This window comes from Vigna angularis, chromosome 7 (assembly GCF_016808095.1).
Source record: "Vigna angularis cultivar LongXiaoDou No.4 chromosome 7, ASM1680809v1, whole genome shotgun sequence".
NCBI lineage: Eukaryota > Viridiplantae > Streptophyta > Magnoliopsida > Fabales > Fabaceae > Vigna > Vigna angularis.
In genome coordinates, this window is record NC_068976.1 from 34,899,268 (window position 1) to 34,925,254 (window position 25,987).

The following is a 25,987-nucleotide window of genomic DNA, read 5'->3' on the forward strand; positions in this document are numbered from 1 at the left end:
GAGTGCCTCCTGATATTTCCTCCTCCTCAAACCTCCATCACACATCTCTCTCTGACGTACGGTCAGACACTGTTCTTCAATTTTCAATCTTCCAGAGCACACGCACACAGATCTCACATTTAACCTTCAATGCTTCGTTTTCTTGTTTCCTTCTATCAATCCATGGATTCCAATTCTCTCATCAAAATTCGTTTTCCAAACCGCATTCAAGCTCTAACCGTGCTCGCTTCGCTTTCATGGAACGAGTTTTTGGTGTTTCTCTTTCGCCTTACATCGGTGAAGAGTTTTTTTTTTCTTCTGAATCCGTTTGATTTCTTAAAAACCGCGCGAGAAGTACAGGTAAAAATGAAACCGAAGAACTGACAAGAAACGGTGATCTTAATTGCACCGTACCCTAACTGTTGCACATATTTCTTCTCTTTTAGATTACTTTTGGCGAAAGAAGAATTGTTTTTCTTTGTTTTTGGTACCATCGCGGCATCAGAGGGTGCTTTTCTTGTCGTGCACTTACCGGTATATTTTTATGTTATATAGGTTAGAGATGTTATTTAATCTCTGAAGCAATGGTAACTTTCGGTGGAGACTTGCGTTTGGATCTCAGGTAACTAAGAACTTACATGTACGGTGTATGATAGTTTAGTTGTATTCGATAAATAGATGTGTTATTATTCTATTTTCTTTTTGCAACTTTTAGTACAGTCTTATATAATTCAGTAGCATACTTTGTTGGTTCATTGCTTTGGTTATATCAATCAAATTTAGAGTTCCATTGTTTGATCTTTTAAAAAAATATATCACACAACAAATATAATTTGCACTATCTCTCTTAATACTTTATTTTTTAATATATACAACTTTTCAATTCCTTTAAAAGTAAACTTTACCCCGTCGAATTGCTTAATTTTTTGTTTGCCGGTTGCTTTTTCTCTTAGTTTTTTATCCACTCACTAGGATGAGTATCGTGTTGAGGAATACTTCCTTCGGTTTCAACGGTGGTATAATTAATTACCTATAGTTTTACGTAGATTTCACGGTAAAAAGTGTAATACTCTTCTGTTTTGTGAGTTGGTCGATGTTGCTTCTTCTAGCACTGTCCTTGAAGAAAAAAGAGCGTTGACAGGATTAGCTATCCTTGCAGTCGACACGTCTAGTCCAATTCTCATCAAGTTGATGGAAAATAACATGGTGGAAATTTGTAATGGAACAAACCACTATGGAATTCAATTAATGTCTAAGATTTTCTTTAGGATGCTTTTCGCTTGTCACATGTAGTACCGTGTTTTTGTAATTGTCTTTCTTATTCTATCCCTGTTTTTGTGCTTATTTTTTCTGGCAACATTTGGGATGTAGGGTAATGAGTTTGCAGACGTTAGTGGTTTTATTTCCACATTTTCTGTGTTAACTTTTTCCTTCTCAAATCATATTTTATGTAACACTATTCTTCATGGTGTGGCATTACGTAATATTATTTTTTTATTCCCATTTTCAATTTTGAAGTGCTTTTGTTGTTTTTACTTTGTAAAATTAAATCCTGTTAACTAGTTTGATATACCCTTGTTTTAGAATATTTCAACTTTTATGAAGGTAAATAAGTTAGAATTTGAGATGGAATAAGTCCATTCACAAAGCTTAGCCCTATGTTTGAAAACAACTTAGATTTAAGCAACATTGTGTGAATTTTCATAACTTCCTTTGACCTAATTTGAGATAATGTGCTCATGCTTCGCATCTCTTGGGAGGGTTAATTTTGGTTTATCCTTTAATTTACTCTAACCTTGTTTGATGGTAAGGGTGTATTTTGAATTTTTCATTCAGCACAGTACATACGGGTGATGTGTAGGACATTATGAATAAACTAGAAGCCAATATTTTAAGAGAGGGTTTTGGAGAGCAATATGAAGTAGTCTATTATTTTTCTGCTTGATTCATTAGAATTTACAACTTTCTAAAATAACCATAACAGAATTGCTTGTGGTTCTATATAATATTAAAATATTGGGTTTGTTACTACCTCAACCTCAAGCTAGCTCGTAGAGTCAGGACTGTCCCTCCACTTTTATACGCCATTTTGACCATATTACTAATCAATGTTGGTCCTTCAACAGAATAAAATGGTAGCCTTGATGAACTACCATGGATGCCTTCATCGAGCTACAAAGTTTTTATTGATGTTATAAGACAAATAAGTTTGTAGAGATTGTCTATCTTTTCACTCTTGTTCCTTTTAGTTTTAAAATGTTTCGAGATTATTTCAAAACAGAAAACCTAAAATAATTTTCAAACTAGAGATTCTTGTTTGTTGATGACAAATAACTTGAGGAATTCAATGACACAACCACTTCACAGCATGAAACACAAAAACTACCCATATCTCAACCACTTTGTTATGTTGCTGATGATGCCAACTTTTTGAGCTTTGACTAGTCAATCGAGGAGGCATACAAGGAGCTTGCTATGGATGGTAGAGACTTTGTTGTACTGAAGGAGCTTGCCATTGAGTTGAAGATTGATGATGTTGTTTTGGCTAAGCTAGGTGTCATGGCCTCACTTCAAGTCCATCACCACTTTGTAGGTTGACATCGTCTATGTAACACGAATACTGATACAAAAACTGGACATGAACGCAAACATTTTGGCATGAGTAGTCTCTAAAATGTAGGACATGGGAACACAAATATATGTATTAGATAATTATGAATTATTTAATTTAACAATCATTATTTATATACACAAAATCATCTATAGAAAAAAGTTAGTTAAATATAATAGTCTAAACATATTCTCACCTAATAGGAAAATAAATCTAATCTATCTATCTCATATCCAAAATGTGAAAAATAGTCATATAAAAATTGGTCCCACCATGGACATCATCTATGTAGCACATATATGATACAAAAATTAGACATGAACATAGACACTTTGACATGTGTAGTCTCTAAAATGTAGGTTTGCAACTCGATTCTATATATTAGATAATTATGATTATTTAATTTAACAATCGATATTTATATACACAAAATCATCTACAAACAAGGTTAGTTAAATATGATAGTCTAAACATATTGTAACCTAATAGGAAAATGAATCTAATATATCTAATATCCAAAATGTGAAAAATAGTCACATAAAATTTGGTCCTTATTTCTATAATCATAATAGAAGTTTATGCAATAAGTTTACAAGTTTATGAGTTTTTAGAAAATCATTGTATTTGTTCTTGTTCAAATTGTGTTGGAGCCATGTCAAAATTATGTCAGTGATGTTGGAAGTCTCACATCGAATAGAGATAAGGGCAATTTAGAATATATATATGTGGGTGAAAACCTCACCCTTCAAGTCGATTTTGTGGGATTGAGTTAGGCTTAAAATCCACTTCTTAATATAGTATCAGAGTCATGGGTTAGAGCCTATGCATGAGATGTATATACTTCGACGTGAGGAGGTGTGTTGAAAGTTCATATCGACTAGAAGCCAATTTAAAATATATATATATATATATATATATGTGGGTGCAAACCTTAACCTACAAGCTGGTTTTGTGGGGTTGAGTTAGCCTTAAAGTCCACTTTTTAACAAGAGACAAGAAAAAATGTCTTTTAAATAGGAAACTTCCTTGATATATGTCGTATGATTGTCATACACGGGTCGATGTCCTATATGTTTTGGACATAGGGACACACCATTTGTGAGACATGTCCGATTTTCATAAGACATTGTTCACCTTTAGCCTAGCTTGCCTAATGATAGATCATAATATATGATCACAAACATATTAGCTATATTAGAATTTTTTTATGTTTCCCCTCCAGTGTCTGAAATAGCTAGTTCCTGCCAACACAAGAATAGTATACATACCAAGTTCTATTACCCAATCTTAAATAATTTTCATACAATGATTATCATGAGTTCTAAATAATTGTAGTTACACATGTCATGTACTACTTTGCCTGACCTACTGGAATCCAAGTAGAAAAGGAGAAGTCACATATCTATATTTGTATCATATTGAAGTCAATTATTGAAAATAGAAGCATAATATATTGTATTTATTTAGAATGCCGTGTTGGATGATAATCTTGATAAAGCTTACATACATGGAACAAAAGAGCAAATTATGTTGCTTAGGGGGAGTCTTCTACTATGGTTTGTCGGGCTGCACAAGTTCCTATATGGACCCAAATAGTCCCCTCAAATCTATTTTGGTCGCTTTCTTACTGCTGTGCAACAACTTGGTATGATTTGTAGTAAAGTCTATCACTCTATCTTCCATCACCATTCAACTCAGGGATGCATTCATCTTATTGTGTTTGTAAATGATAATTTCCTTATAAGCTTTGGTCGGTGTAAATTCACAACCTCAAATAGTACCTCTCGTGCCAGTTCTAGATTAAAGACCTTGGTAAGGTATTTCCTAGGTTTCAAAATTGCTCAATCCAAGGATGATTTGGTAACCTATTAGAGGAAATTTGTTCTTGACATCTTGCCAGAAACTGATATACTGAATGCCAAGCAAGTAGAAACTTCGATGAAACCTCATGTTAGATTGCTATCCAATTAGGAGGAGCCCTTATTGAAACTGAGGAATTATAGAACCGATTGGAAAATTGAATTATCTCATACTCATTCATCCATATGTTAGATTGCTACCAAACTGGGAGGAGCCCTTATTGAATCTCGGGGAAATATAAGATGTTGATTGGAAAGTTGAATTATCTTCAGTCATTCATCCACCACATGTTCCCTGTGCAGTAAGTGTGGTGAGTCTATTCTTGAACTCTCCTTGCCAGAAGCATTAGGATGTAATAATGGAGATAGTGAAGTACACTAAGAGTGCTGTAGGAAATTGTGTCATTTATAAAGACAAGGGGCATGCTCAGATAGTTGGTTTCTCAGAGATAGTCCGACTAGGTCAGTTCATCCAATGGTAGGCGATCTGCTCCTGCATGTGTCCTGATTGGATTAAAATTGGTATCCTGGTACAGTAAGAAGCAAATTGTTGTAGTGAGATCAAGTTCTGAAACAAAATACAAGGTCGTGATTTTACTAATGTGGCGGATACTATTTTGAGAGAGTTCAAGATTGAAGAGACTGCACAAATGACAATGCGATGGACAACATAATCATCACAAATAAAATTACATCAAGCTACCAAGATTGTCTTGCATCATTCAGTTATATGGTCATTCATCACAATTTGCTTTCAATCTGTTAGTTGTTCATTAAATCTTACATAAAGTCATCACTACCATCATTTTAGTTTTCTCGTGGGTTTCTTATACTCTTCTATTGTACTCCGTCTTGTATCATTGACATATTTTATACCCTCATTATGAGACTCCAATATAGAAAATCCCAAGAAGGGCAATAATAGAGAAGACCTCTTCAAATTGAAGAGGACTACTGGGAAAAAATAATGTTTAAATAACAAGCTGAGGTTGTTAACTGTAAAAGGGAATTAAAATAATATGATATGATTAGTTGAAATTATATATATATTTTCTATTTATAACCCAGTTCTTGATTAAAATACTTTTCATGTTTTTGACTTGATATGAATAGAATGATTAGCATTCGGACTGTCTGCTTTGTGTTTATACTTTTATGTCTCTTACACGCTCTTGTTAATGTATTCTTTATTGAAAGTTTGCGTGTTAATTGTGTGAATTGTTTTTGTTGGTTAAAATCTGTTATTTGTATTCGGAAACAATTGCCGAGATTTCTAAATTTAGTATCAAGTTAACAACTTGTATACTTTCTGATTTTTTCTATCGAGAATTGAAAGAGGAACTGCAAAGTCCTTGCCTTACTTTTACTCTACAATGTTTGATTTTTAACTATTGCCTGTGGGTGGAATAAAGCTTACCACGGATTCGACTTAAAATCACTCATTCTTTTTGATAGAAAAAATATATTTTGGTACTAAATTATTATTTTGAATTGAGTTACATGAACTAAATTAGATTCTTTTAGGTTTACTGTTATACATGTTCAAGCTCAATATATATAGTTGCTCTGTTCAGTCAATTTAGAGAATTATTAATTTGTTTGCCCTTCTTGACTTCTTTTGAAAAGACTTTATAACTTTTAAAAACTAACATTGACACTGTTTAATGAAGATTCATGAATTGTATTGAAGATGTTCCCTCGTGTAAGAGCCCTTTGGGCTTGAGGTATGGTTAAGTGTGCAGACTCACTACATTATGCTCAAAAACTTCTATTTTAGAAGAAGGGAAGTGGTAAAGGATCAAACTGTGTACCATTTGGTCATATACAGGTTTTGATATCATGTCTACACTCTGTAGTGATTTACAATCATAATGTCATGTGGTGTCTGTGGAGGTCCGATTTTCATGATATCACACCCAGGAATTTTGATTATTTATTGGTAGTGTTCTTTCCAACATTAATATTTTTTGCCATTGCCTGTTAAAATTAAGTACATAGTTAACGCAATAGTGTGTTTGTAAGGTGTAGATTATAATCATGGTTTGATTCTCAACAGCCATGGTTGTAAAAGGTCAGTTTTAAAATGCAAGTTTCTTGCTAAATTATTTGCATATTGATTTTTGCCATGTATCTGTGTCACATTCTTAAAGTAACATCATGAAACTGTACTTTAAGAGCTTTCTTTGTTTTCCAATTTTTATATATCTGATTTTCTAGAAATATAGTGATCTCGACTCCTACGCACCTTCGTAAAATTTAGCTTAGTATAGATTACTTGTTTCCTTTTCAGTTCAAATAAAAACGATAATGTTTCATGTCTCTTGACCTGCTAATAAGCTTCATCAATTCAGTTGTTTTTCCTTTGGAAGTGATGCTATCAAGTCAAGAAGAAAAAGTGATAGGATTGTATTAATCATTCATTTATAAACTTTAAGTGGAATTTAGGTTGGTGATTGTGATTATATACATGGATTCCTTTCAATTGTTGTAGGTATTTCTTTTCTTGCATAGGCCTTTAAAGTCATTTCACCGTTTGTATTTGTTCAGTTGGAATCAATATAAAATTGCAATGATTTTATATGATGTATTACTGACAGCATGGTTGCTTTAACATCTTTCACCCATTTAAAGGTCAGTAATAAATTTTAACACATAAAACTGATAAAAGGAACTACACATCTGTGTGGTTTGAAGAATTTCTTCCTTAATTTGAGTCTTTGCTTCTCAATAGGTTCTTCATTGGTTCTGACATACATGCTAAGGTTGGTTTTCTTTTCTTGATAACTAGATATTTAAAATAATTAGTTTGGGGTCTATATGCCAGAACATTTATATAAACACATCATACTTAAAATCTGAGTCCATTTTTCTTAATAGCAATCGAGAAACACATGTCCTGTAAATGGATCAATGCAATTGCAATCTGCTGCAACAATAAAAATAAATCTGATATCAATGCTTTTGCAACATGATTATTGGTCTACTAGTTAAAATGATAGAAAGATCATACCCCAATTTTGCAGTTCCTGAAGGAGCCTTATAGTGTTGCTGTGGCTGGCTTAGCTGGAGATTCACGGGCACATGCAAATCCTCTCCTATGCCTAGACCATTTGTGAGAACATAATCTCTGTTTGTTTCGCTGTCATCTTTTGTTCCATGGACCTGAGTTAGTAAAACTCTTTTTAAAGTTCAGAATAAATAGTAAACAAGGTTGTCCCCATTTAGAAAGTTGGATCATTCAGTTTGAGAAGATTATTTTAGTTTGATCTGCCATCCAAACCAATACCTTCTTTTTCAATTCCATGTTTTCTTGACAAATTAGGTTTACCTTCTTATACAGTTCCACATTTTCTTGGCGTATGAGGTTTCCCTGCAGAAAGTAAAAGGAATATTTTAACTAACAAAATACTTAGATCATTAACTTCTCTGTTTAAAGACTGACCTTTCGATTTAGGTCTTGTATTTCATCCATTAGAAGTTGATCCTGCATATGCCAATATCATGTTAACTATTACATCTTTATCTTCAAAATTGAGCTCACATTTTTTATAGAGAATACAAACCTTTTTCATACGGACACCGCGAAGGCTAATTTCTAATTGGTTCTCCAAATTTTGTAATTCTTTGACTGTCAAACCTGACAGTTCCTCCCCCATGATTTTTCTGCCACATCAAACTAGAAGTAAAATTGTATGTATTGAAAATATGGAACCTTAATGGATATTTCACTATAAAGATTAGAGACAAATAGGACACTGAAAATATAATCTTGAAAGTACCTTTTTGTGTGTATTTTAAATTATTTGACAAGCCTTAAGAGATACACATGTTTATTCTTCTATAATTATAAGACAATTTATCTCATGAATAATACTTGTAACAAGTTGAGAAACCGACACTCTGTGGCTTATGTATGATATGCGTGCGTTAATGTATATTTTAGAGCAGGATTGTTCACGGCCAGAATTTAATTCTGGCCGTTATTCCAAACCGGTGAGTAGAGGGGAAAGATGAGAAAAATGAAGAAGGGTATCCTCAAATCCAAAAAGAGCATGTCACAGAGGCCAACATGGTTGAGGCCGTGGATGCTGGAGACAGTGGTGGGAGCGTCTTCAACGATGCAGAACAGTGGCGAGGATGGGTTTGCCATTCTCGTAAATCTTTACTACAGTGTTCCTATCTGGGAACAAAACAAAGGAACAGTGCTAGAATGGTAAAAGTTTCTAAACATGCCTATAAGACTCATGCTAGAGCCTAGTTGGTATTCGTTGAATATAGAATGTGGGTCATTGAGATAATTTTTCTAAATCATTGAAGTTACTAAACCTTAACAACTATCTTACTCTTTAACATTATTGTTATTATTTGAATGTGGAATGCCTTTAATTACTCTATGTTGTTTTAAACATTTTCGTTCATCTTTATGAAGGTATGTACACGTCTATGTTATATTTGAATAATTAGGTTTCGCTCCATTCCAACTACCTTCTAGCAGTGTTATTAGCAGCTTTCAGTTGATGTCTGTCGCTCTCTACCTCTCGTGAGATGCCTGATTTTTTCCAGTTGACTTTTGAATATTTCTGGGTGGTTCTAGTTAAGTGTGTTTGTTTGAAAGAAGTAGAGCATATAGTTAAGTTCCAGCTCAAAGGAGGTTGTCAGAATTCTAGTGTAGATTTACTAACATTTATTTAGCACGTAATTCAACACTGTTTTCAAAGTTCGAACTTTGAAGGATACAGCATCCTCCTTGAACGACAGAATATTAGTCAACTATACTTATGACAGTATTAGTAGGTGTTAATTAGCTATTCAGTTCTCCCTAAACCCTAAAGTTTGTTTCAACAAGAACAAATGTTAAAAATCAACACATAACAAATATAGCGAGTTAACACACTAGCATAATGCTTTTAATGACTTCTCTTGATTTTCCATAAATTATGTAATTCAATGAGGAAAATACTCGGGATCTACAGCAGCCAAATTGATTTCATATCCTCTGTTTTTTTCTAAATCATTGTCCCATTGTAATTTATGAAGTTGTAACGGCATTTTGATAAAATATAAAGTAATAAAATACAATATTTAACCGAGAACAACGATACACTTGGAGATGTCAAAATGAATTTTAACTCATGAGTCAACTTTCCTCTGTTGGAACAATTAGTCTATCTAGTGAAGTCGGAAGGACTTGAGTAGGGAGTAGTACGTGGGTTATCTATTTTATTGTACCTAGTTGTTTAGGATAGTCTCTTGACCTTTCATCTCTATATTGTATCAACTTTTTATCAATATAAATAGTAGAACATGGAGAAGGGTCTATTAAGTCCTCTAAGATTATATTTCTTTATTTTTAATCTCAATTTGGTATCATAGTAGTTTGATCCTGTTCTATTTTCTGTTTTGTTTTATATGTTGGCACTAGTAATCATTGCTCGCTATTGTCAAACTTTGTTCGTTGTTTTCCTCCTTTATCAATAATTTGTCCACTGCCTTTTAAAACTGTCCAACTCTATCAATCATGATTCTATGCTAGTTCGTTGCCATCCAACCATCATCCATCGCTGTAGTTTTGTCATGCGACCATCGGATTTGGATTGTCACTCCAAGCGATGACCAACCCTATCAGTGCAGAGGGCGGGCTAGTTTGCTACCACGCCTACCATCTCTGTTTGTTGTAACTAGACGCATGTTGTCCGTTGCCATCCATTCATCCAAACGTCATCGCACTACCTCCATAGTTGTTGTCGGATCCCTCTCTCTATTATGATCCTTGAAACTTCATTTCAGGGAAGTTCAGAAGCCACCCCTATGGAAGTCACTCTAGGGTTTTCATTTTTCATTGCTTTTTTAACATCTTGTTTTTTGTTCCCATGATCAAAGATGGCAATTGGAAGTGTTATTTCATTCTCTGAAAACTCCTCCATTACTTTTGAGAAGCTAAATAGGAAAATTTATCTCTTGGTGTATTGTTGTTGAAATGTAGTTTCTTAGTTTAAGGACATCATGACCAGTTTGAGCATGATGTAAGTCATGTGCTTACTAAAAAAGCTTTACAATGGAAACAAGCATATTTTCAATTGTGTACCCTATTTTGACAATGTGGAACCAAGATTTCTAATGTTCCATAGAGCTTTCAAAACATGTCATTCTTTTTGGAAGAAAGCTTAAAACATCTATGCCAATGATATCTAACGTCTCTATGATTATGCAAACAAGCTTGAATATCTCAAAATGACAGATCATAATATGATATCTTTCCCAATTAGTTGTTCCCAATTAGTTGTGGAAGAATTGAGAATGTTCTTGGAAGTCAAATCTTGGGAGGAAATCAAGAAAAAACTTAACAAATATTATATGGTGATGATCCTTCTATGGCATCCATACTACGAAGATGCATTGTGATAATCAAATTATTCTCCACATTGCATCAAAGATAGTGTTTCACGAGAAACCTAAACATATAGAAAATTATTGTCATTTTATTCATAAAAAGTTGTTGACAAAAGAAATATGTACTGAGTTTGTTGGATCAAATGATCAACTTGTAAGTGTGTTGACCAAATTCTTAGGGGACCTTAGATTGAGTTTATTTGTTTTAAGTTTGGTACATACATTGTATGGTTTAATTTGATGGCGAGTGTGGAAATAATTATTCTATTTATGATTAGTGAAGTCAGAAGAACTAAAATAAGGTATAGTTATTTCTATTTATTGTATTTCTATTTATTGTACTTAGTTGTCTAGGACAGTCTTTTGACCTTCCATCTTCCTACCGTATCAACTTTTTATCATTTTAAATAGTAAAACATGATAATGTAGTTATTTTGTTGTTTTTAGTCTAAACTATCAAGGGTTGAAGTGAGTCTCACTCACTTAACCCACCCGTAACCCACAACAATAACTCTTTATTAATATTCTTATCACATTTATAAGTTTTTTATTAAAATTATTTATATAGATTTACAATGTGATACTTTTAAGTACTAGAATATTGTTTAATAATATTTGAATAGTTTAGATATTCAATTTATTTGTTTGTTAATTTATTTGTTTGTTAAGTTATATACATTGTACTTTAATTTTTAACTATTATCTTTATAATAATATTAGAAAAAGTAAACATTTTGATTCTACTATTATAAAAAAATTGACTCGAGTTAATTCATATTTATTGTATTACAATAAATATATAAATTTAAAAAATAAAATATTTGTAAATAAGTCAATTCTCTAATCATCAACTATGGTGACTATCAATATATGATGAGTCAAATCATATTACAAAAATTCTAAATCAGATTAACTAGCTATCCTGGCATCAAATTCTTGTACAGAGGTTGTTGCCCACTCAAACTACTATTAACAATTATTGCACGCACTACGATATATGATCATAATGCATCAATTTTTAGTTAAAAGAAATCATAATGCGCAGTTGCCACTAGTAAGTTTCTATGAATGCAGTTTTCAATTATGAACAATTTATGTTGTTTTATATCAGTTGGGACAGATCAATCTATTTATCCATCAAATCTATTAATAATAAATTCATCCAAATCATCTATTGCCAAAAAGTAAAAAAGAAATTAAATCCAATCTATACATTTACTTTTATTATAGTTCAAGATCCTTTAATTAATTTTGAAAGTGTTACAAATCTTTTCATATATATTGAATGGATTAAAATTAATTCAACCTCTTTTTCCATATTTCTGGCATTTTAAAATTTGAAAAATATGACTAATTTCAATTTTGTTAACTGTTAATTTTCTTTTTATTGTGAAGTATTCAATGAAACTTGCATACACTTCTCATGAAAGTATATCCATTTATTGTTCAATAACAAAATAAGTCATTAAGAAATGATTCATTGAATAATGGTAATGCCATTAAATGTAACTACGTCAAACCATTGAATTCTATAGGTATTTCTGAAATGAAATTTAAATGTATGGCATTATTATTAATTAAATGTATGGTATTATACTCTTAATGCTGTTTACACAAACTGATCTATTTGGCTCTCTTTGTTCATATGTATGAATAGAAAAAATTATTGAAAATGCTGAATTGTGTCAAATACACAAGCATTTTGTTTAGTGATTGGTCAGGTATCAGTAACAGCATAAATACTGCAGAGTAATTATATCCTGAAACAGCTTCTTGATCACATCAAATTATCAAGTATGCAATAACTCTAGTTGACACTACCATGTTAAATACGCTAATAATCTAGACTCTTTTTAAAATGTGGATTTTTCTTTTAAACTCGACTATAGAATAAGCATATGTTCTGATAAGGGATGTACCGGTGGCTTTCTTGCAAATTGTGTAATTGTTGCCTTAACATTGCTGCCTCCCTTTGCCAAAACTAAAAATTGAAAGAAATAAGTAAAGGTCTGATCAGATATTACAGGAAGGGGAATCACCAGATATATATGCTCTTATCAGAAATAAAGTTTAAGGCTTTCATAATTATTTAAATTAAATGTTACACAGAAAAAAAAAATTATGAATATGCATTATGACCCGAATAACATAAGAAACCACCATACTAACAGGTGCCAGCACCAAATTATTTATTATTTAGTAGTTGATGTTGATATTTTAAACTTGGTTCTTTGTTTTTCTTTGCTTACAAAACTTGTCGAAAGGAATTACTTTAGCTATCAAGTTCAGTTGATTACAAACCAAAACATATTTTTCTATACTGCAATTATTTCTGTATATGATGCAATCGAACAAATATAAGAGTAAGAGATCTCAGAATACCATGACTTCTTAAATTTGAATGTTTATGCTTTGAAGATTTCTATTTTTAGTTGGAAGGATTTTTTCCTTTAGGTATTAGTTCTATTTGTCAACACTTTAGTTCCTCTTTAAATATGTGGTTCTAATCATGTGCAGGTTACGGTGTCTTGTGGAGGGACGGAAACATTATAAGTATAAGAAGGTTTTGAATTTATCATGGGATTTTAAAATAGGTTACTTTAGGGAATTTGTAGGTCAATATGAAAGGCTGAAATTGTCTTCCCTAGTTCATGTGTAAGTAAAACATGTCACATGTTTTAGGAGAAAATTGGTAAAATCACATTTTTGGTTTATAATCATGTCAACCAAGAACTGAGACGTCCTGCTATATTCTTGCTTTTATGTTTAGCATACATACTGGGTACTGATCTCAAGGAAAGTGTTCATAGATTTTAGAATAATTTGTTGCATTCTATCCTTCAAAGAGTTTGTAATGATGTGCTGAACCCTGAACTTGAAAAGGGTGGAAGTGCTCCAAAACAATTTGCTAAGTTGAATTGTTGCTCCAAAATAATGAAGTTTTTTTTTCTTTGAACTTGAGAATTGTGGTGTCTTAATTCATCAATACTCTGGAAAGAAAAATGAAGAAACTTGCAACTTAAAGATGCAAAAGTTACATTACAAAGGATATTTTCATTCATATCTTTTTCAAATTCAGGCATTTCTAATGCCCTGTGCAATTGTATAATAATCTCCGAAGTGATTCACGTGTGCATTTTAAGTGCCCATGCATAAGGTTAGATATTTATAAATACCTTAATTTCGGAGGCCGAACTCCCAAGTTGACAATTTTCTTCTTTTGATTTGTTGTATCGGTCAATAACTGATTTCATGCTGGAAAATGTCATTCAAAATAAAAAATGCGTCAGACATGTGCTCTGCTGACTGTAACATTCAAGTAAAGAAATTAGGACCTTACTGTGCAGATTCAACTAAGTAATATTTGTGCCTCAATAATATGTCATGAATTTGTAAACTTCTTGACATGTCTTGGAATGAGATTTTTAGTTGATGTAGTAGTTATGAGTCATCACTTCAGCTCTGGTCATTTTTTCCCTAAGTCCAAAATTCAATACCCCTGGCTGAGGGGTAGCTTCAAAGTTAATGCCTCTAAGTACTTGGTCAAGTAAATAAAAAAGAATTACTTAGTTTTAAAAGGAAAAATTATATATAATTTGATATGTTGATAAAGTCTAAAACTAAGGCTGGTTTAATAGTAAAGTTGGAAAGAAAAGTGAGAAAAAAGTTGTGGATTCAATTTTTTTTTATTAACATTAAGGAGATATTGTAAAACCTCATAAAAATGGTATTTTAGAAGTGGTGGTAGTCTAAAAATAGTGAGACTCGATTATTTTAATGTTAAATGGTTTTATTATAAATAGTTTTGTTATAAACAAAGTTTCATTATTTTAAAATGTATCATTTCTCTAGAAATCACTTTTATAGAGTTTTCTAACTTCTCTCTAAGAGTTCTAACTCCTAAGTCATCTATTTGACGATTAGGAGGTGTCTAGATGATCACGGCGTCAAGGTCTATAAATCCAACCGATCAATTTCTGTTTTAGAGCAAGTAAGTTTCTACTCATTTTCTATCCTCTTTGCTTCGGTCAATGATCATGTACAGAACTGTTATGCATGTATTATTTAGTTCTCTTTTCTTGCTCTTGGTGAATTTAGAGTTTTAAGAACTTTGTCCATTTCAAGTTTGGTGTCTCGTAGGTTTGTTTAGGAATTTCTTGCGTTTTAAGCGACTGACAGGATGTTTCTGTGGGTTGAGGTTTTTTCTTGTAAGGTAAGGAAAACTAGAACTTATCTTAGTTGTGTTTATATTATAAATTTGGTGTCTCTATGAGTTATAGATGATTTTGAGAAATTTGGTATGATTGGGTGTATAAAATGTATGTTTGATTGATGATTTTGATAGTGTGATGTTGAATATAAGTGGTATAGTGTGATTGTGATGATTAATACTGTTATAATTGAGTATGATGATGATGTTGAAATGTTTGAAACTAAATTCAAGTGGTGAGTGAAATTGAGAATTTGGTATTGGAGTGAGATGGCAACTGGTCTAGCACTTTAGATCGTTGAAAACTGATATAGAGCAAAAATTAGGGTTCATTGTTGAAGTTTTAAAGTGTTTTAGTGGAAAAAGGGAAAGGGGAGGGGTGGGGGGGGTGTTGGGTTGAGTAGTAAGAATTGGAAGTAAGAGGTGTTGACTGCTTTTTACAGTTGGGAGTGTGTTATAAGACCCATTACGACTTATCTAGGCTGTTAAATGAGAAAAATCTCGTATAGGACAGTTGGTGTCATCTTAGGATGAGTTCTTAGAGGTTCTTTGCCTAATTTGAGGTTTTGAATGGTGAGATCTTGAAACAGAGGGACTGTGAGCAATCTAGGGTGTTGGGGTGTACTAGCAAGTGTGTTTGGACGTGGTTATGCAGTTCGGAAACTGATATAGGGGTTAAAAAGTGTACATTTGAGTTTAGGTAGCTTATAGGAGTAAATTTGGGTTTTCATGGGTCAATTTGAGTTTGGAGTTGTCAAGTCAAGTTAGGGGTATGTTTTTCAATGTTTCTCAGTGCCTAAGAGTGTTTAGGAATCATTTAAACTTGTATAGAGGGTCACCAAAGTTCAAATAGGTGAATTTTAGAACCTGGTGCAGCATTGGGCACCCTCCAAAGGGCCCCTGGGCGTTTTTGCGAGAAGAATTTGTTTGGGCACCCCCTTAGCACTCCTGTTCCAGAGGTCTGGCGCCTGCCCCTTTTGGTTTTTTTTCGGTTTTCAGGATCTCAAATTTGGGGTTCCGGGTGTTCGTTTTGGACATACTTTTTTTTGATTTGGGGATTTTTGACCCTTCCGAAGTTGTTGGTGAGGGTTTAACAGATTTTTTACTTTTCTAAGTATGACTTTAAAGAGATTTTGTGTTGTTTAGTGGTTCTTCTTGGACTGTTCTTGTGTATTAATGTACAAGGAATGATTTCATGTGATTTTTGATGACTTGTTGGGTTGCTTATGGTACTTTGATGCATGATAAGTGATGATATATGTTGATATTCAATGTGAAAGTAAAGTGACATATGTGCATGGTTTCAACGGTATGGAAAAGAGTTCCAAGGAGAAATTTCTCAATGGTGGTTTCCAAGTATTGTAAGTATGAATGTAAGAAGCTCAGTTCTGATGAGTTATCCTGACACTCTAATGATCATCCATGCTCAAGTAGAGAGTGATGATGAGTCATGTGGTGAGAGTAGCAGGAGGTCTTAGTCTAGGTGCTTCTAGTATGATCTAAGACGCGGTACAAACTAATCTTATGTGGTAGCTTTGATGGTTGTCACCTATTCTACCACACAAGTGCATAACCCACTATGGTTCTAGCCTGAGGGCCTTTCTCCATCTAACAAAGGGCATGTTGAAGGACTAACCTTGTGTGGTAGCTTTGATGGTTGTCAGTTGTTCCACCACACGAAGGATAGAACATGTTTTAGCTCGACATTCATTGTATATCCGGATAGTCAAGTCTAAGTTTGTTGCATGTTTAGAATTGATGGTTATGTTGTGTGAGGTCTAAAACATGTTGTAATGTTGTTTTATTATGATAAGTTGTTTTACTACTAGCTTACCCTTGCTTTTGTCTTTATTTATCTGTGTATGCTTCTCTTTTATAATGATCACCTTAAATGGTGTGAGCTTAGAAAATGGTTTTCTCTGATCGTCTCAGCGTGAAGAGTAGGGTGAAGCAGTAGCATATATTGAAAGTATTCTCTAGGTGTGTGATCTCATTTCTCAATAGTTTTATAAAATAAGTTTTTGGTAAGTTATCATCTATGTAATGTTTTATTTTGGTAATTTTACTCTACTAAAAGGGGGTGTTACAATTATAATGTTAGTTTAGTAGGAAGCAAGGATGACAGAGAATGTAAATTATAAAAAAGAATTATATTTGTCAAAAATAATTACAAATTTTAGTGAATTTGACTTTTAAATCAAAAGTCATTAAAAGAGAGATGAAACCTGCGAACTTTTACACTTCTCAATCACTTTCAGCTAATAATAGAAAGTTTTAATTGTGTTTAAGATCCAAATTACTTTTGCATGCTAAAGTTGATAAAGGAAATACAGAAGCATAGTATATAAGAGAAATAGGATAGTAAGAAATAAAAAAAAACAATCCAATTAAAAAATATATTATAACATTTTTTAATAAATATTAATGAATAAATATTAATAATTTTAATTCATTATTAAGTTCTTGGAAAGTAATTGTAATAATTTAACACTTTTGTTTTATTTTAGGTTTTTTTTTCTTTGTTTTTAATTGAAAGTTTTATTACTTTGATGTATTAGATTGCTCCAAGCAATTGTTTGTGTATTTGGTTTGATTATTTTATATTTCTGCTTTATATCAAGAGAATTTTTTTAACTTGTGGTATTACATTGCATATTACACCAAAAAAGAGCTCTTCACATGCTATATGGTCATTTTGGAGTGTTAAAGATGTGTATTTATATATTATTATTATTTGTTAGGTTTATTATTTTACTTGCTATTAAACTGTTATCAAACCATCATCTATTAATATTCAGTTTTAGATTTGAGATGTATATGTTTCGGTGTGAGAAATGATAGGTTGAAAGTCACGCATTCAAGTAAAGATAAAGTCAATTTATATTATCTAACTGAGTTAAAATTTCATTTTATAAGTTAGTTTTGTATTATTAAACTAGACTTAAAATCTAATTTTTAACAAAAAGGTAATGATTGTTCTAAGAAGTTGAATCTATACTCTACAAATATGTGAAAAGTCAAAGAATTTAATGCATTGGTGGAGAGACAATCAACCAAGAAGTTGAAATATATTTGTACATGATTAAGAATATTCGAACCTTTTGATTTGTGTTACAAACTAGCTAATTATTAACAAAGTAAAAATTATGTGACAGATAAGTGTTGGGTTGAACTCTCAATATGTATCTAAAAAGCGTAAAACCTATTTTGTTTCACTTAAGTGAAGTAAAGAGTATTTAGTTAGATTAAGACAAAGTATTAATTTTACATCCTTTGGAGAGAGAGAGTAGAAATACAAGTTCATATCATTGAGCAACTTTAATGAAATTTCATTTTCTGTTTTGTTTTCTGTTGGATTGAGAAAAAAATGGACAAGTTATGACATGGTATTTTCTGGATTGTTGATTTATAATATTTTCTTAGAGAAATCAATTTCGTACAATACTTTTATTTTAAATTTCTTTTTCTTTGTTCTTCAAAATTGAAAGCTTTACTGTTGTTATGTGTTAGATGATTATATACTGTTATTTGTGTCCATGAAATTTTACTTCTCGTGAGAAGTATTTTTTTATTGTAAAAAAATGTCTTTCTTTTTAATGGTTTCTACCCTTTTGTGTTATAGTTCTTGCACCTTAGAGATTCTTTCAATTGTAAGAATTATTTTTATTTTATTATGATTTTTAGGTATTAAGGTGTTGTTTTCCTCATAGATAGCTACAGTAACTCCACCTCAATACTAGTGTTCGGCCAAAATAGATTGAGCCTAAATAATATATTTTTGTTTAGAAGTGGGTGGACATAATACTTAATAACTTGAAATATTAATTTGTCACAATGAAACTCAATCAAGTTGGTTAAACATTTAAAGTGATTTGAGTTATGAAATCTACCACTACAAAAATATTTTGCATAAATATCTCTTAACTCGTATATTTTTATATTATATGTTATTAATTTGTAACTAATTTAAAAGAGATAGTTTTGAAAAAAAAATATTTTAAATATTTCATCTACCAGCTTGAAGTTCCATCATACACAATGATTTAGAAAGCCTGCTTGCCTTTGGGTTTATCAATAAACTCCGTTTATTCATATTGATAATATGGAGTTTTGCAAATAAAAAGATTAATATACAAATTAACTCTCTCATCTTATACATTTCGACCTACTTTCTACAATCTTCTGCTAATTTTATTTATTCAAAACATTTAACTATAAGTTTGCATCATAATCATAAACATTTAGGACAAAGATAAGTGGTGATTTTATTCTTTTCAATTATTACAAATCAACTGGCTAAATTAATTTGTTTGATCACACATATGTTTAGTAAATGATTTTATCTCACCAGCTTATTATGTTATTTAACCCATATCTTATTTCTATTATCTTTAAAATATATTATGTTTTTTCATCAACATATTGTGTTTGAATAAGGATATTTCAGTCTTCAAGAAATTAAAATATATTAAATTTAAATCACTTTAATTTTAATTATTTAATTTTTTATTATTTCAACAACACAATTCTAATTTATTAAATTTTGATTTTGTTGTTTGAATATAGAATACTAATATAAATAAATTGCCAAATACAAAATTACTATTTCAACTTTGCAAATTTCTAGAAAAACATGGTTGATGTTGACAAATAAAAGTTCTAACAAATGTGGATTGAAAAATATATCACAAAAAATTATTTTAGTAATGAGGCTGATAAAAAAAGTATAATAATGACAATCGAAGATGAACAACTCTAACTTGAAACAAACCTTTATCCACATCAATTAAAAAAAGAAAGATGTCAAACTTATGACACATTAACTTCCGCTGGAATCAAACTTGACTAAGTTCTGAAAAAAAAACTAAAAGAAGATAGATGAATTTTAAAAAAGAGAGTACGGCAAATTTTAAATTCTTACTTTTTTTAAATAAATTTAAAATTATATTATTTTTAAGTACTGAAATTATTTTGATTTTATAAATTTTTAAAATTTTAATTTCTTCTAAAATTTTCTATTAAAAAGACATGTCATAAATTATTTAATTTCTTTATTAAAATTAAAAACCTTTTAAAAATCATTATTTAAATTGTGTTTTAATAAAACCCATTCTTTGTTATGATACCTATTTAATTATTTCCTTATTTTTTTAATTTTAATAAAAATAATACGAGCTCATTAAAACATGAAACTATAATGGTCTCAAAATATATTTTCTATAAAAAAAATATAAAAAATCATATCGACATATTTTTTGCACCATTTTAGAATTATTATTTAACTTTAATTGCTATAAAAAATTAATTCAAAAAGTTAGGTTAACTTTTAACTGAAAATTAACTTTCATAGTTTTAGGTACCCATAATATTATTGTATTTTGAAACTCCACTTAACCATTCAATGTTATAAGAACCTAGATATAAGTTATGCAGATGTCATTCAAAATGTAAACACTTCAATTTCAGTATATAGTTAGAGTGGAAAATACATTTGATAAAAAAAATGTGTGTATTTTTTATTATTCATAGTGATATCCTGTACAAGTAAACAATTGTATTGTACAAAAGCTCATCACACTAATAATATCAAGATAAATATATATCTTTGAACTAGTTATCTTACAATTATATTACCAATGAAAATATAAATGCATTTAATTTTTGAAAATTAATAATACATTCAGTATTTGTTATAAAAAGAAGGTTTAATACGTATTTTGGTCCCTCTTTTCGTAGGGTTTATTCAAATTGGTCCTACTTTTTTTCAAAAGTTCACTAAGATCCCACTTTTCGCAAAAACGATGCACGTTAGTCCTTTTTTAGGTTTAATACGTATTTTGGTCCCTCTTTTCGTAGGGTCTGTTCAAATTGGTCCTACTTTTTTTCAAAAGTTCCCTATTTTGATCCCTATTTTGATCCCTCTTAGTGAACTTTTCGTATTTTGGTGAGCTGTACATTTTTCGTTGAGGTGAACTTTTGAGGGATCAAAATGTACAGCTCACCCAAATACGAAAAGTTCACTAAGAGGGATCAAAATAGGGAACTTTTGAAAAAAAGTAGGACCAATTTGAACAGACCCTACGAAAAGAGGGACCAAAATACGTATTAAACCTAAAAAAGGACTAACGTGCATCGTTTTTGCAAAAAGTGGGATCTTAGTGAACTTTTGAAAAAAAGTAGGACCAATTTGAACAGACCCTACGAAAAGAGGGACCAAAATACGTATTAAACCTAAAAAGAAAGAAAAAGGATCAACGCAAAGCAGTTATACTATAACTATAAATTATTCACAAATTCACAACCATACAATGACACGAATTTCATCATAGTTAGGTCTCAAAACACAGTGAACATTTTTATTTCCTTAAAGAAATATGATTTAAATGTTGTTTAGTGTTTAAAAAAAGGTCATCTACGAAGTTGGGTTTAGTTGAGTTTTCAATGTAAGAAGTAGTTATTGCATAATATTATCACTAACGTTTTCCAAAGTGTTATTTACACATTTAAGAACATTTCTTTGTAGAAGAACAATGTGAGCTCTTAAATTTTAATTGGCATCATGAGACTGTAAAAATCAGTCAAGAAATCAAATTGAGTTTTACCATATATGACGAATGATTTACGTGTTACTTTCAGCAGATTTGTGCATGAGTGTTAGTGATGATTTGAGAGATGTGTGGGAGATATTGTCTTTGTTGTGTCGGAAGGGGATGTGTGGATGAACACTATAGATGATGAGTGTTTTTACTAATTACTCTACACAATTATGTATAATTTCACATTTCAGAGCTTACCTTTTTTGTTTGCTTTTTACTATGTGCCAGCCACTGATAAGAAGGAAGGGTGATTGGTTTTCACGTGAGAGGGAGAATTCGTGACTGATTCTCTAGAATTGCATGGGTTGGCATGGTGGGGGAAATGATTATGGTGGTGAAATCGATTCTATGGCTTGGTCTTCATGTGCTCGAAGTGGGTGGATTTGTTGGAATAAACTTAAAAGGATTCATTAAAATCTTATTTTATTAATTTTGGATTTAGTAATATTTGGTTTGATTTTGATAAAGATAAAATAGATATAGATAGTTTTGATTTTTCTTTTATTCATGAGAGTATTATTTTATTTTATTGATATAAGATAAAGATAGATTAAGTAGATTTTATTTTAAGTTAGTTGATATTCTATTGTTAGTTTTTATTATTTGTACTTGGCCCAAGATTTTATTTGCACCTATTTAAAGTTTCAACGAAAAATAACCTCAGTGAATTGAAGAATATTATTATTTATGAGTCACGTTTTTTCCAACCGGATTGACGGTTGGGAGAATCGGTTCACCTTTCCATTGAATCGATTCCCATGTTCCATATCCATAGTTTTTGAAAGCCTTTTATTATATGTTAAAATTTATTTTAATTTAATTTCATCTAATACCATTTAATTTTGTATTAAATTAATTAACCAGGGAAAAATTGTCTAACATTTTTATCTATTAAAATTACTTTTTATAGGAAAGACATTGTATTTTTAATTAATTAAACTTGTTACTTTTTAATTTAAAAACTAATCATCAATATTTTTTTAAAAAAAATTTAAGTTTAACTCGTCAAATCTTTATTTAATATTACTTTGGTTTAATCATTCGTGAGGTCCCTATTTAGGGTGACAATATCAAGTTGGTCCTTTTCTTTTTTTAGCGTCTCAATTGGGTTATTATTTTGTGAAAATTGCAACAATTATACTTCTGCCGCTAAATTGGGCCTAACAGCGTTAATGTTAGGTTGACGTGACATTGTCATCTTGGTTTTTAAATGACGTGGAGTTCATTATATTTTGATGTGTCTTTTTTATTTAATTTTTTTTACAAAAGAAATTCGCAACCATATCATCGCATTGTGATCATCTCCTCTGCGCTGCCACAAGTCTGACCTCCACGACCATTAGCCAGCCACTGCGAGTCCAGCAAACGCCATCGTCTTCCTCCACGAAATCCTCACCATTTGCAACCACCGTGAATCAAATCTCACACAAAAATCATGAAGCAGAGAAACCCTCGCTCATTTCATTTCCATTGCATCATTGCTTATTCTCCATCTTCATCAACCTGGAGAGGAAAGAAAGAGGAAAACCTAGAAATAGATTCACTCAAAATCCAATTTGTCCAAGTCGCAACAGTTGTGGGAGCATCAACCACAACCACGAGTCCACCATGGAACCCTAATGTAGAACCAAGTTCCTTCCTCTTGTTCATCTTCATGGAAACCTACAGGAAAATCAAGCCAACAGCCTTCGCAAGCCTTAATCGTGACACCCAGAGAACCCAGATCGCGAACATTTTCATATCGTAGCCCCAAATTAAGTTTCGCGATTAGGAAAAGACGAAGTAGTTTTGCAATTAGGGTTCTGTGTTGATGGAGAGCAGGTGGTCACTGTTTCTACTTTGCAGGATTGAGGTTGACGTTGAGGTGGCATAATTCATGGCTTTCTCGTGGTGGTTCGATGTTCCCTACAATTAGGGCTTGAGATTTGGGTTCTGGCTTGAAATCTCTATGCATGTTTGAGTTGTCGATGGCGGTGACGTGTTGGAGATGAATCAAAAACAACGGTATGATTTTAGTTATTGATGATGGAGAACATGAGTGTTGTGGTTCAGCAATGTTGATCTGTGGTGGAGGTGATGAAGGATCCCCATGGCGATTTGCGGCGAGTTTGCAGCTGGTGGTTTGACGATGGATGGAAAGGGAAAGGCTAAGGTTTCTGGAGGTGAAAGATGATGATGTGTCAAGGGTGATAATGTGGCTCGGTTCAATGTTTAATAAAAAATTCCACATCATTTAGAAAATAACATTAGTATGTTATGTGAACTTAATAACGTCATTAGGCCCAATTTAACGAAAGGAGTGTAATTGTTGCAATTTTCAGAAAAATAAGAACCTAATTGAGACGCGAAAAAAGAAAAGGACTAATTTGAGATTCTCACTCCAAATAAGAACTTCGCGAATGATTAAACCTATTACTTTTAACCATAAGGGCAAATGTGTAATATTAAATTTTTATGTATTAAAAGTTTTTTTTATTTCTCACATTCATCAAATCTTTCATAAAGTTTCACATACTGTCCATTCAAATCTATTCACTTTCACCTTTCAATTTCTCAAAATAAACAAAAGTGCATTCTCTCCTAAATCTTTTTAAATATATCCATTCACTCTTTTTCAAATGTGTCCTCCAATGTAAACAAGGATGTTGAAGGGTTAAAATAACTCATAAATTTGAGTTAAAGTAACTCATAAATTTAAACATGATGAATACATTGTTTGGGTCCAATCCAACCTACACATTCAAATACAACAACTTTTGTTTTATGCAAACTTTTAAAGTATTTTAAAGGATTAAATATATTTTTAGTTTTTAAATTTTGACGTAAAATTAAAATTTATCTTTATCCCAAACTTTGATATAATTTAGTCTTCAAACTTTAAAAATGAATAAGTATAATTTTAACAGAACACATTACATTTTTTTGACATGCCAAACAATGTTTCAGACTTATGTTTGAACTATATATACTGTTTGACACATTCCAATTCAAATCCTAGTATAAAAACCATTTAACACAAAAGAATTTAACATCGATAAATTAGAGTACTAATATCCATTCATTTTTAAAGTTTAAAATATATCAAAGTTTGTTATAGAAACAAATTTTAATTTCAAGTCTAAGATTAGAAACTACAAATATATCTCTAGCCCTATTTTAAATTCATGAATTTAATGACTTTGGGTTGTTTTCATATATTTTTAATTATCTTTACATTTTATTTACGTTTTATTATCATTTATAATTAAAAAGATAAACAATTTTTTCACCTCATTTGCTATTAGTTTGGTAGAAAGAAAAATACAAACGACTTAATATAAATAAAAATATTTTGGATTGATTAAGTAATAGATTTAGTTAAACTTTGATAACCTTGCCTATTTACAAGTTTTCTTCTTTAGTTTCGTATGTCAATTTGAGATAAGTGCTGGTTCAACAGGTTGTTTCGTATATAAATTTCATTTAGTTCAAGTTTGATAGAAAACAATATACTAAATATCTTGATTATATTAAATTACAAACAATCTTACTTGTGTACACCTCTACCTAGCATCTAGGAATATACCTAACTAATCAAAATAAAAATATTTTCCTTGGATTAAATTAGATACAATCTACGTATTCCTCCACTTGAGATAAGTGCTGATTTAATAGATTGGTTTTTCTCATATTTGAAAAAACGGGATTAGCATCTAGTAAGATTGAAAAAGCTCAACACTCTCATAATTTGTGTTCAGTTTTTATTATAAATACTTCTAAATTAATAATTACATGTTACAGTGAGTTAAAATTATATTTTAATGAATAAACTAATATAAGAGAATATTTATAAATTAACTTAACGAGAAGATCGATTCATTTTTTTTTATTTTCTAATTCTTTTATGGAGAGGTTTAAATAAACAAATCGTTACCTTACATTAAATTTGGGTTATCTCAAATATTAAAAAATAAAGTTTGTTAAAAATTTTATAGAAACTTATTTAATTTAAAATCAGAAGACCATAACAAAAGGTTTGAAGTTTTAAAATGTCAAATTATTTATAAAATATAAATGCTTTTCTATTTTTGTTATTATTATATTAATTATATAATATATTAAAGTCATATGTCATGTATACCATTATAAATTTAAGCATTTTGACCTAAACAGGAATTAAGTTTATAAACCTTTCTAAAGAATAAATTTATACCTTATTTAAATACTTTATTGTAAAGTCATAATTTATATTTAATTTAGATAATTTTCGTATTGGCCTATCTAAAAATAGGCTAGACTAGAGTAATATATATATATATATATATATATATATATATATATATATATATATATATATATATAT

General features: G+C 30.9%; 1 protein-coding gene and 1 long non-coding RNA gene across 7 annotated transcripts in view; one reads left to right on the forward strand and one right to left on the reverse strand.

Moving 5' to 3' along the window:
• Positions 1-13,795, forward strand: LOC108338040 (uncharacterized). 2 transcript variants are annotated; one of them, XR_001832993.2, is made up of 4 exons: positions 1-339; positions 535-601; positions 7,473-8,662; positions 13,357-13,795. It is a non-coding gene; the product is annotated as an uncharacterized LOC108338040 (long non-coding RNA). The 2 variants fall into 2 exon arrangements; XR_008250357.1 differs by lacking the exon at positions 13,357-13,795 and having other exon boundaries at positions 6-339; positions 7,473-8,843.
• Positions 2,425-25,987, reverse strand: part of LOC108338038 (MADS-box transcription factor 23) — a 25,934-nt gene continuing 2,371 nt past the window's right edge. Inside the window, exons 2-8 of one of the 5 annotated variants that reach the window (XM_017574694.2) lie at positions 14,016-14,094; positions 12,759-12,820; positions 8,013-8,112; positions 7,892-7,933; positions 7,778-7,819; positions 7,460-7,611; positions 2,425-2,611 (exon numbers count right to left, since the gene is read on the reverse strand). In XM_017574694.2, coding sequence (XP_017430183.2) covers positions 2,584-2,611; positions 7,460-7,611; positions 7,778-7,819; positions 7,892-7,933; positions 8,013-8,112; positions 12,759-12,820; positions 14,016-14,094 — 505 coding nt within the window. In that variant the 3' untranslated portion in view covers positions 2,425-2,583. Of the gene's footprint in view, positions 2,612-4,837; positions 4,977-7,131; positions 7,376-7,459; positions 7,612-7,777; positions 7,820-7,891; positions 7,934-8,012; positions 8,113-12,758; positions 12,821-14,015; positions 14,095-25,987 lie in introns of those variants that run through there. The other 4 variants (XM_017574692.2, XM_017574696.2, XM_017574695.2 and 1 more) reach the window with 4 other exon arrangements.